The 12,447-nt window shown below is 44.5% G+C and overlaps 1 protein-coding gene across 12 annotated transcripts in view; it reads right to left on the reverse strand.

The window, feature by feature from the left end:
* PIP5K1A (phosphatidylinositol-4-phosphate 5-kinase type 1 alpha) overlaps positions 1–12,447 on the reverse strand; it is a 62,173-nt gene continuing 49,726 nt past the window's right edge. For 7 of the 12 annotated variants that reach the window (XM_066267938.1, XM_066267936.1, XM_066267941.1 and 4 more), the window contains 7 exons: positions 11,721–11,926; positions 9,865–9,948; positions 7,977–8,025; positions 7,697–7,781; positions 6,489–6,635; positions 6,174–6,303; positions 1–1,656 (listed from right to left, as the gene is read on the reverse strand). In XM_066267938.1, the coding sequence (XP_066124035.1) occupies positions 1,572–1,656; positions 6,174–6,303; positions 6,489–6,635; positions 7,697–7,781; positions 7,977–8,025; positions 9,865–9,948; positions 11,721–11,926 (786 nt within the window). In that variant the 3' untranslated portion in view covers positions 1–1,571. Of the gene's footprint in view, positions 1,657–1,938; positions 1,985–6,173; positions 6,304–6,488; positions 6,636–7,696; positions 7,782–7,976; positions 8,026–9,864; positions 9,949–11,720; positions 11,927–12,447 lie in introns of all 12 variants that reach the window. The other 5 variants (XM_066267931.1, XM_066267933.1, XM_066267932.1 and 2 more) reach the window with 5 other exon arrangements.

Genomic DNA, 12,447 nt, shown 5'->3' on the forward strand with positions numbered 1-12,447 from the left:
TCTAAATATCCGATGCAAGTTTAATACATTAAAACCAGGTATTTATCACTTATATTGCATTTGCCATTTCTGAATACAAAGTAGAGGCAAATAATGACACTTCATAAAAATGCTGATCTCCCCCATTCCCTTCCCTAAGACCCAGTCCCCTTCAAATACTCCCTCCCACCCTGGACAGAACTCTTGTCCTGAATAAAACACTTAAATACATCATAAATAGTAAATTATGGGGAAAAAAATAGGAAGAATTCTTTCCTTCTTGTAAAAAAGAACATGGCAGCAAAGACAGGCAGCCAGAATCTGGCTGGGTTGTCTAATATAGACAGTTACCTGGGGTATGGGATAACCTACTATCAAGGTCAGGTGGGATGAAGAGGGGACAGTGTGGGAATTCAACAATCTGCCTGAGATGCCAGGCTCCCTTCTTCCCCCAAAAGGAGTAGGAGGATCAGATGGAAAATGGCAGCTCTTGGAAATGGGAGAGGAGAGGGATTATATAGCTCTCGTTTCCAAGTTCTCTGCATGAAGAGAGGGGCAGGACATGCAGTACAGCAGTGACCTCACCGAGGCAAGGACCTGCCAGCTCCCATGAGTTTAAGAGATATTTTCTAGCTTCACAGATATGGGCTTCCTGTTAAATAAAACACAGGTGACCCCTCTGTCCACCTCAGCTCCACAAACAGCAGAACACTGTTGGAAAAGGTGGGAAGAGCAAGGAAGAAATCTCCTTTGGAGAAGGATCTAAAATTCATTTGATGTCTTCATATTTAGAAAAACCACCAAAATATATTTCAAATTTCAAAAGAATCATTATGGCCTGGCAGTGAATAGGAACATGCTTAGGAAGCCCCCTGATCGCCTAGCCCCATGACCACGCCACTGTTTTAACAGCAGGAGTAAAGTGTACCCTATGTCCCATTCTCTCAATTCCCGCAGTCTTAAGAAATTCATCAAGAGGAGGAGTTAAAGAGGAGCTACTCTAGGCAGAGCAATCACCACATTTCTGTTTCTCAAACACCAGGGCCCTTAAGAGGAAACCCTATGAATAGGAATCTTTCCACTTCTGGAGTTTTGATCTGAAACTGTCTGGCTTAAAACTGTGTGCTGTGCACTATTTTTTCTTTTCCCTTTTTAAGGAAAAATAGAAGGCTGGAAGGTGGTTAAACACCCTAACTTCCCCAAATACTCTTACAAAGTTCACAGGTGTCTTCTCCCAGAGGGAAAGAGCTACGGTAGGGATAATGTGCCAGCCAGTCTGTCCTGAGGAAACGGAGAGTCCAGCTCCTTGTGAAAGGTAGATGAGAGGGAAGAAAACCACCAAGTTCAGCAAGCCCATTTCCAGCAGAAAGAATAGGAGTTTGAAAACAATTCAATTGTGGAAGCCAAGTTTGGCCAGTTGAAAACTTGTGTAACCCAACTCGGGAGTGGAGAGGATGCTGGGGTCCTCAACTGTCCAAGGCACTAATGCCCATTCATGAGGAAGAGAAGGAGAAGTAGTTCTTCTTCAGAAAGGAGCTGGAGTGCTCCCCTAGCCTCCATTATATTCCTCTTTTGATGACCAAGAAGAAAACTCAGCATTGCTGGGGCAAGGGCTGACATCTTGGGATCAAGGAGATGGTAGAGTCTTGTTCCAGGTCTTCTGAGGTTTTCTGCTCACTGAAAAGGAAAGTGTGTAAAGTTAAGAATGAAGAGTATGAAATAAGGAGGTAGGAAAGTAATTCAAGTTCATTTCAACCTGGCTGGCAGAGTTAAGAAGTTTTCTTCTATTTCAACTTCAATTTCCAACTACATGGTACCAAAAACAAAATTTAAAAAAGCAAGATTTAGGAGCACCCAGTCCCTCTAACTCCGCCAATGAACACCTTGCTGCACATTCCATCAATACATCCTCTTTATACCCTTCAGAGCATTCACCTCCCCCACACCCCAGACACTCACATTGGTGAACTCTGACTCTTCAATTTCAAGCTTTTCCAAGGTTGAACTAACAGGAGGGGAAAACGGAGGTAGAGAGAAGAATTAGAAGATAAAAAAGAAAAAGGACTCTGTCTGCTCAAGTCTAATCTCACACTGCTTCTCCATATTTCACTTTAGAAGCAATTCAGGATTCAGAAAGAAGAGGCTTAGAAGTTACTAGATTTAGAAATACATTGTTTTAATCAACTATTTGGTTTCTTGAAACTATAAAATATTTCCTAATACCCTCTTCTTCTGTGTTCAATCTCCAGGTAGAATAGAGGCACCCAATGATCACTGCTGCCTGACATTCATGCCTGTAATTCTCTTCTGAATGTGAACTGGATTTAGTGACTTACTTCTAGTGAACAGAATACAGCACAGGTGATGGATGTCAATTCTGAGGTTAAATTACAAAAAGCCTAAAACCTTCCTCTTGGGTATGTGCTCTCTTACTTGTCTGCTATGAGGAGAGCTAGTTGCCATGCTGTGGGCCACCCTATCGAGAGGACCATGTGACAAGAAACTGAATTCTGCCAATGACCAAATAAGCTTGAAAACTGATCTTCCCCTGGGCAAGCCTTCAGATGAGACCACTACCCCTGGCTAACAACTTGACTATAACCTCCTGAGAGACCTTGAGCCAAAGGCACCCACCCAAGCCACACCTAAATTCTTAAGCCACATAAAATATGAGATGATGTTTGTTGTCTTCAGCTGCTAGGTTTTGGGTTACTTTGTCACACAATACATAATAACATATATGGAAATAAAGTACTGCTATAATAAAAATCTAAAATGTGAAAGTGTCTTTGAAAAAAGGAAGTGAGCTTTCAGGAAAAGTTTTAGTGGAAGTTTGGTGAGGTTTTTTTTTGTATTTTTCTGAACTAAAAAACGGGAAGGCAGAGAGATAAGACTCCCACATGCACCCAACCAGGATCCACCTGGCAAGCTCACTAGGGGGCAATGCTCTGCCCATCTGGGGTGTTGCTCCGTTGCAACTGGAGCCATTCTAGTGCCTGAGGCGGAGGCCATGGAGCCATCCTCAGTGCCTGAGCCAACTTTGCTCCAATGGAGCCTTGGCTTCAGGAAGGGGAGAGAAAGAGAGAGAAATGATAGGGGTAAGGGTGGAGAAGCAGATGGGCACTTCTCCTGTGTGCCCTGGTTAGGAATTGAACCTGGAACTTCCACACGCCAGGCTGACGCTCTACCACTGAGCCAGCCAGCCAGCCAGCCTGGGCTTAGTGCAAGTTTTAAAGTGCTCTAAATATACTGTAGAATTTTGGACTTGAAGGAGATTTGCCAATGACAGCTAAAAGAAAGAAAAAACCTAATCAGAAACTAAAGAAAAGAAGATCTCTGTATGTAGTGGAACGAAGTTTAGCAATGATGTCATTTATAGTTATGTGGAAAGTAGGGTATGTGGCTAATAAACTGGGTGGTCTTGCTATAAGATTTCTAAGCGAAGTGCTAAAAGTGCTGCCTGACTTCTTCGTAATGCCTATTGTAAAATATTAGAGAAGAAAAATAAATTAGGGGAAGAATTATTAAACAAAAAAGCCAGGCCTGACTGGTGGTGGTGCAGTGGACAGAACATCGAACTAGGACACTGAGGACCCAGGCTCGAAACCCTGAGGTCGTCGACTTGAGCACAGGCTTATCAACTTGAGCGCAGGATCATCGACATAATCCCATGGTTGTTGGCTTAAGCCCAAGGTCACTCACTGGCTTGAGCAAGGAGTCACTGGCTCAGCTGGAGCCTCCCAGTCAAAAGACGTGTGAGAAGCGATCAACGAACAAATTAAATGACACAACTATGAGTTGATGTTTCTCATCTATCTGTCTCTCGCTCACTAAAAATAAGTAAACAAATATTTTGGTGTGTTTGACAGAGACAGAATCAGAGAAAGGGACAGGTAGGGACTGACAGGAAGGGAGAGAGATGAAAAGCATCAATTCTTCGTTGTGGCACCTTAGGTGTTCAATGATTGCTTTCTCATTTGTGCCTTGACTGGGGGGCTACAGCAGAGCAAGTGACCCCTTGCTCAAGCCAGCGACTTCATGCTCAAGCCGGTGAGTACATGCTCAAGCCAGTGACCTCAGGGTTTCAAACCTGGGTCCTCTGCGTCCCAGTCCAATGCTCTACCCACTGTGCCACCACCTGGCCAGGCAGTAAACAAAAAATTTTAAAAAGCCAGGATTTGATGGTTTTGAAAATTCTGAACCTCTCCAGATAACAAACAATGCCAAAATTAAAAAACTGTATCAGCCCTGGCTGAGTAGCTCAGTTGGTTGAGCATCATTCCCATATGACAAGGTTGCAGGTTCAATCCCCAGTGAGGGCACATACAAGAATCAATCAATGAATGAACAACAAATCAATATATTTTTCTCAGGAAAGAAAGAAGGTAGAAAGGAGGGAGGGAGGGGAGGAGGAAGAAAGGAAGAGAGAGAAAGAGAGAGAAAGAAAGGGAAAAAACAGTCTAGGACAATGCCAGGAAAATGTGGTCTAAAAACAAAGCCAAGTGTATAACTATAAAATATTTTTTAAGGTCTAAGAAAAATCAGTTGATGTTTCAGAGTACTATTCAGTCATAAAGAAAAGGCTATTCAAAACATTCAAAAAGATTAAGAGTTGTGTGTCTTGTCCTCTCAACAATAGGATCTCTAAGAAGCATAGGGCTTATCAAAAGATATTTGAAGGTGGGGCTGTTGTCTAATTGAGTCAACTCCAATGAGATTCACAGGAGGTCCACAAAATCTTTGAGAATACATCAGAAGAAATATCACCAGCTTGGTCTGAAAGGAACAGAAACAGTGCAAAGTAAAAAGGAACCACTGGATCCCCGAAATTCTACTGGCAAGAAGCAGACTGAGAAAACTACTCAGCTGCAAACACCATCTAGTTTTCATGAAAAAGACTCAGAAGACAAAAGGGTGGACTCCAAGAGTCCAAAGGGTGGAGCCAAGAGTCATGGAGAATCATTCCCATGTTTTGAGACCTGATAAACTCCAGTATTTGCTGTATTTTGGGTAGCTACGGATCAGTGAGTCCTCTATGCCTCCCATTCTCCCTTTTTCGTACAGGAATGTGTATAGGGGTTATGTAATGTCTGTCTCACCACTGTATGCTGGGTGGGTGGGGGGAGGTAGGTTGTTTCTTTTTTAGTTTCACAGACCCACAGACTGAGAGGAACAATACCTCACCCAAACATGGAGCTAATTTAGATGACAAAATTCTGGACTTTGAACAGATGCTATAATGGGATGAAACTTTTGGAGACCAAGAGAGGGAATGAATTTTTCACATGGAGGGATGTGAATCACTATGGGTCAGAGGGTGGAATATAATAGGCGACTCCTAAGATGGCCAAAATGATCCCTGCCTTCCTAGTATTCATACCCTTGTATAATCTTTTCCTTCTGAACGTAGGTTAGATTATTGAATAGAACGTAGTACAAGTGGTAGGATGTCAATGCTGAGAGTAGATGACAAAAACAATGTGGGGCTTCTGTTAGGTAAATGCACTGGGAGGGAAGCCAGCTGTCTCAGCTGTCCTATGGAGAGACGTATGTGTCAAAGAACTGAGGGAGGCCCCTAGCCAACAAGAAACTAAGGCTCTCAGTCCAACAATCCACACCACATAAATGAACTTAGAAATGAGCCTTCAGCCAAGACCTTAGCCCTAGTCCCCCGCTTGACTACCTTTAGTCAGAGAACACAATTAAGCTGCACCCAGATTCTTGACCCATAGAAACTATGACATATGTTTATTATCTTAAGCCACTAAATTTTGGGATAATTTATTATGATGTAATAGATAATTAACACACCAGGTTATAAAATTAAATCACAATCTTTACACTGGGTTTTTTTCAAAGATTACCTATTCACTATCTTCACTGCCCAGAAACTTTATCAGCCTTACACCCTAAGTTGAGAACTCTCACTTACCAGGAAATAAAGGGCTAAGCTAGTTGGGGTATTTTGACTGAGTATCAGAAAGTCTGCACACAAAGGCTTCCTCCCACCCCTTAAAGATACAGAGATACTAACACACTTTCCAAATCACTAAAGATGAACTCTAAGAAAAGTAACCTGAAAAAAATCTAATGAAAGCAAAAGATAATGATCTCTGGAAAAAAAAAACAGTTACGAAGGTTCCCAAGGATCTGAAGAGATGAGATTATATGGAAAAAGAGGCCAAGGAACCAACCTTGTAGATAGCAATTGCAAAGTCTTTCCAACTACAGGTGAAAAACAGGGGTCAGGAATAGTCGAGACCTCACTGATTTTCTCCAAAGGTGGAGTCTGAGGTAAAACATCAGGACGACCCAAGTGGACGCCTGGAAAAAAGAAAGGGGAAGAAAATCAATAAAAAAGAAGAGAAAATGGGGTGGGGGAAAAATATATAGCAACTTGGCTTTTCCTGGACAGGAATGGGAAGCAGAGGTCCAAAGCAAATAAGGAATCAGAAGGGAGGGAGGGAGGGAGTGCCCAATGACATGGGAACCCCAGCCCTGGGGCTGACCTGGCTCCACTTCCGCCTTTGTTGTCACTTGTGCCTTGTGTTCCCCAGAGACCGATGGCTGGTAAGTAATGCAGGAGTTACTGCTGGGGCCTCCTCTCCGAGAGAAAGATGAGCCAGACCGAAACTTTTTGGAAGGAGAGGGCTTCACTTCAAAAGGGAAAGAGAGAGCCTACTTAGCACCCACCCCAGAAACCATCACCAATACAAAGATACAAACTGCTAGCATCCCCAACACAAACACCAAGTTGTTTATCTGCAAAGCAGGAAGAGGGTTAATGTCAAGAAAGACGGGCTCTATGAACTACTTTTTAGAGGAAGGGGCATCTTAGTTCACTTCATTTTGGAAAGAAGTGGAGAACCTAGAGGAAAGGAGACATATACATATCTCTCCCCTTCTACAAGCAACCACAATGGCTTTGCTTCTACCTGATGAGATGTGCTCTACCCTGTAACTCCCTGTTTTTTAATAGTATCCTTCAGTTCAACCTGAAAAAGGGGACCCTTTCACTCTTTACCTTCATAGTACTTATACACATAGTGCTATGATGACACTTTACACACCTGTTTATACATCACTTTGAGAAGACTTTGAAAGGATTCCCCATGTTTCTTAAGACTGTGTGGCATGCTTAAGTCCTCTCTGACTCATTGAGGGATGCCTATGATGAGGAGATGGGAAGGAGGAGCTGGAATTAAACAGTAGCAGGAGCATGAAAGGTTTGAAAAGAACATTAGCACTTTCCAACCAAGAAAGGTGAGGCAAGAAAGAACACCTGCTAAGCAGAAATTAGCAAATGCTTCTCCAATCATTTGAACCTAGTCTGGGAACTCCTTGGCATTGGATTTATAAATAGAAAATAGAACACTGGCAATATCCTTGCCTATCTCTATCCATAAAAATCTGACTCTGCCTATCAGCCTGTGACCCAGATCCTATACCCGCAACTACACATTTTTTGCAATCTCGCCAATTTTCCAGAAATGCCCCTCACCTCAATGACACATGTAGGAAGAGCCAGAAGGAAAGCAGCAACTTGGAAATGACGGGGACAAACAGAGTGACTGACATAAGGACAGGCAACAGCTCTCACAGGATGTGGGTAGAGCAAGAGAGGCCTCTGACTTTGGCAGTTCCCAGACAGAAGTATCCTGCCACCCATCTCTTAGAGTAGGGAGCCATTGGGGTTCATCTGGTAGAAGCCACTTACAGGGGATTTTCTTGAATACAGTGTTGCACATGAAGCGCTGGAACCGCTCAGCGTAGAAGCCTGGGCGATGCACCGATACGGTGTCCTGCAGAGCAGAAGAGATGGCTGCAGAGTTAAGAGGTGGGGGAGGTCCAGCAAGAGGCCCACTAGTCCAAGGTCATTTTCCCTAGGCTGAGACCCTAGTAGAAGGGTAGAACCCACAAATGAAATAAGAAGAAACTGAGGGGGGGGAGCAAAACAGAAGTGAAGAAGGAAGAAAGAGAGCCTATAGCTGACTCACCCCATCATGTACCAGAGCTTTCCAAGAGTGCTCCAACTTCTTAACAAACCTGCCAAGAAAAATATGTGTCATGCATTTGCATAGTTCTAAAATAAATGACCTTATTCTAGGGAGTTAAAGAGGCAATGGTAATAGAAAATTTTGAAAAAGAGAGGGGCTGTGCCCTGGCTGGGTAGTTCAGTTGGTTAGATCATTGTCCCAGTACTCCAAGGTGGCAGGTTCACTCCCTGGTCAGGGGACATGCAGGAAACAACCAATGAATGCATTAATAAGTGGAACAATAAACCGATGTTTCTCTCTCTAAAATCCATTTAAAAAATTAAAGAGAGCCCTGGCCGGTTGGCTCAGCGGTAGAGCGTCGGCCTAGCGTGCGGAGGACCCGGGTTCGATTCCCGGCCAGGGCACATAGGAGAAGCGCCCATTTGCTTCTCCACCCCTCCGCCGCGCTTTCCTCTCTGTCTCTCTCTTCCCCTCCCGCAGCCAAGGCTCCATTGGAGCAAAGATTGCCCGGGCGCTGGGCATGGCTCTGTGGCCTCTGCCTCAGGCGCTAGAGTGGCTCTGGTCGCAATATGGCGACGCCCAGGATGGGCAGAGCATCGCCCCCTGGGGGGCAGAGCACCGCCCCTGGTGGGCGTGCCGGGTGGATCCCGGTCGGGCGCATGCGGGAGTCTGTCTGACTGTCTCTCCCTGTTTCCAGCTTCAGAAAAAAAAAAAAAAAAAAAATGAAAAAAAAAAAAAATTAAAGAGAGAGTCTGGGCAAGCACTCCTAGTATTACACTGGCTTTCCAAAGAACAGACACAGTAGCCTTTATTCAGCATAGAGAGCAAAGCTGCTTCTAGGTAGGTTAATTCTCCAAGAGAAAGGGTATCAATATGTCCCTGGCAAGTCAGGGATAAGAATATTTATTGTAAAAGAACAGCTGGAAGAATAAGTGGGCAAGCCTCTAAGAGAAAAGTTCAAATTAGAAGCTAATATTCTCAATTAAAAAACCAAACACTGGTCCTGGCCTGTTGGCTCAGCGGTAGAGCGTCGGCCTGGCGTGTGGGGGACCCGGGTTTGATTCCCGGCCAGGGCACATAGGAGAAGCGCCTATTTGCTTCTCCACCCCCCCCCCCTCCTTCCTCTCTGTCTCTCTCTTCCCCTCCCGCAGCCAAGGCTCCTTTGGAGCAAAGATGGCCCGGGAGCTGGGGATGGCTCCTTGGCCTCTGCCCCAGGCGCTAGAGTGGCTCTGGTTGCGGCAGTGACGCCCCGGAGGGGCAGAGCATCACCCCCTGGTAGGCAGAGCTTTGCCCCTGGTGGGCGTGCCAGGTGGATCCCGGTCGGGCGCATGCGGGAGTCTGTCTGACTGTCTCTCCCCGTTTCCAGCTTCAGAAAAATACAAAAAAAACCCCAAGCAAACAAACACTGTTTAGTCTTCATTAGTACCTGAAACCTTAACCTTACAGGAGCAAAACTGGGGTTTAATATTTCCAGCTCTTCATTACTTCACTGCTTAGTTCTACAGACTAAGATTTTTCACAGAACACAGTAACCCTCTTGTCTTCCTCCATGGGAAAGGGGAACATGTTTCCAGCTATGTCCCAATGTGGAGTATGACTCATCCCACAAGTTTTTCAGAGTCAGACAGATGGTATATTCTACCCTGTGCTTCTGAGAACTGATTGAGCTTTCCACAGAGGTGCATCTATGAGGAGGTGGTAGGATAAGAAAGCCAGGAGACAAAAATAAAGAAAATAAATCACCACTTGAAACCCAATGAGGTAAGCAGCCAGATTACAACTCACTGTACTTGTTTCAGGAAGAATTTAGTGACAAACCCTTCTAAAAGAGAACTGAGTAATTATCTGCATTCACCCTGCCCCCTAATTTGGAATCTATGTATCTCACCTGTAAGACTGCAGAATGTCAATGATCCCAATATAAAGCAGCAGCCTTTCCCCTTTACTATTCCGGGCAGGAATGCCACCCATACTGAGGAAGACAAAGAAAACGTAAGAAAATCTTTTGGCTAGCAACTAAGCATAATTGTCCTATCTTCCATAAACGAGAAGAGTAGAGCTTTCCTCTGACCCCAACCACTCTGGAGTATGTATTATAACGACTCTCTCTCCAAATGTCATTTGCCTGCTTCTCCCATCCCAATTCCAACAAAGTAAATCTAAAATCACACCTACTCAGCAATTTTGGAAATGTTCCTCCAATTAACTTTACAATTCATCAGTACTTTCATATTTAAATCTATGCTCACTAAGATACTCTTTTTTTTTCTTTTTACAGAGACAGAGTCAGAGAGAGGGATAGATAGGGACAGACAGACGGAAAAGGAGAGAGATGAGAAGCATCAATCGTTTTTTGTTGCGACACTTTAGTTGTTCATTGATTGCTTTCTCATATGTGCCTTGACTGCGGGCCTTCAGCAGACCGAGTAACCCCTTGCTCAAGCCAGCAAACTTGGTCCAAGCTGGTGAGCTTTCGTTCAAACCAGATGAGCCTGCACTCAAGCTGGCAACCTCGGGGTTTCGAACCTGGGTCCTCCGCATCCCAGTCCGATGCTTTATCCACTGTGCCACCGCCTGGTCACGCTAAGATACTCTTCTTGAGTCATTTTAAAGGATTCCAACTAAAGAACAATTGTGGTCCCTTCAATAACTCTATGTCCTTGGTAGATCCATTACGGTAAAAAATATGCTTTCCATAAGGAAGTCTATAATAAATTGTTTTCGATGAATTTCTAATATAATTTGTAGATATGTGTCAAAGGTTCTGATTAAACTTTCCTTTTTAAGAAAAAAATCTTAACTTAAAAAAAAAAGACTTTATTGATTTTAGAGGAAAGAGAGAGAGAAGGGGGGAGGAGCAGGAAGCATCAACTCGAAGTTGCTTCTCATATGTGCCTTAACCAGGCAAACAGGGTTTGAAACCGGCGACCTCAGCGTTCCAGGCTGACATTTGATCTACCGCACCACCATAGATAAGGCAAAAAGTTTTTAAATTTTGAATAGCTCTTCATCCCATCTTTAGGATATCTTCCTTCCCTTATATATTCTTAAGAAAGCTCAGTCTATAGTCTGTAATTGTTAATGTTGTTGACTTAACTACTGAATCAGGCTCCTTTCCAGAAGCTGAATCCCTTCCTCAAGAAAAAATGTTCCTGGCCGGTTGGCTCAGCGGTAGAGCGTCGGCCTGGCGTGCAGAAGTCCCGGGTTCGATTCCCGACCAGGGCACACAGGAGAAGCGCCCATCTGCTTCTCCACCCCTCCCCCTCTCCTTCCTCTCTGTCTCTCTCTTCCCCTCCCGCAGCCGAGGCTCCATTGGAGCAAAGATGGCCCGGGCGCTGGGGATGGCTCCTTGGCCTCTGCCCCAGGCGCTAGAGTGGCTCTGGTTGCGGCAGAGCGACGCCCCGGAGGGGCAGAGCATCGCCCCCTTGTGGGCAGAGCATCGCCCCTGGTGGGCATGCTGGGTGGAACCCGGTCGGGCGCATGCGGGAGTCTGTCTGACTGTCTCTCCCTGTTTCCAACTTCAGAAAAATACAAAAAAAAAAAAAGAAAAAATGCTCTACTGGTTAGAGCTTTGCTCCAAAGCGCAGATGTTGCCGGTTCAGTGCCTGGTCAGGGCATATAAAGCAAGAGACCAATGTTCCTGTCCACCCCACCCTTCTAAAATCAACAAAAATAAATTAAAAATAAATTAAAAAATAAAATGCTGTAAGCCTATGCTCCCTTCTGGTGCCCAAGCCGACTCACTGGTCTTCAGTGTCCACAGTGCCACCTCGCCTCGCCTCGCCTTGGATAGATTCCATGGCTGTGGAATAGAGAGCCTTTTGAGGGGCCGGTCTGCGAGTGTCAACCAAACATTGTGCTTCATTGCCTGAAGGCTCTCGTTGTGCATGATCTATGTTGTGGATTGACATCAGGAGGCTATAGTCCATTATCTTGAAGCTCTGCAGCACCTAATGAAAGGAAAAAACATGATTTGAGCCTCAGAAGGTATGAGGATTTTATTCAGAACCTCATAGCTTTCCTGATCCAATTTTTCTTGATAGTGAACCTCTAGGACTAACCATAGAATTATCCTTCGCTCCTGCAACTCCTTGGAGAAGAATATATCAACCTCTTCTGGTTGCTCGTCATTTGTATACCCCCCAGCTTTCTTTCATTTGAGTCAACACAAATTAGGCAACTGCCTAGTTTCACAAGACCCTCTTTGTTGTTCTTTCTTTTTATCTCTTCAAGAAAACAGCATTATATTGATATTACTAACCAAAAATACCTATTTGTGCTGTACAGAATCCACAAGGAGGGTTTGGTCAAAGTATACTTTGTGACAGAGCATATCTGTTGCAAGACTTTATGTGACCAGCTTCAATTCAGTTCAATATTGCCCTGGCTAGTTGGTTTAGTGGATAGAGACTTGGCCCAGAGTATGGGCATTCTGGGTTTGATCCCCGCCAGGGCACACATGAGAAGTGAC

Source organism: Saccopteryx bilineata, chromosome 3 (genome assembly GCF_036850765.1).
Source record: "Saccopteryx bilineata isolate mSacBil1 chromosome 3, mSacBil1_pri_phased_curated, whole genome shotgun sequence".
Lineage (NCBI taxonomy): Eukaryota > Metazoa > Chordata > Mammalia > Chiroptera > Emballonuridae > Saccopteryx > Saccopteryx bilineata.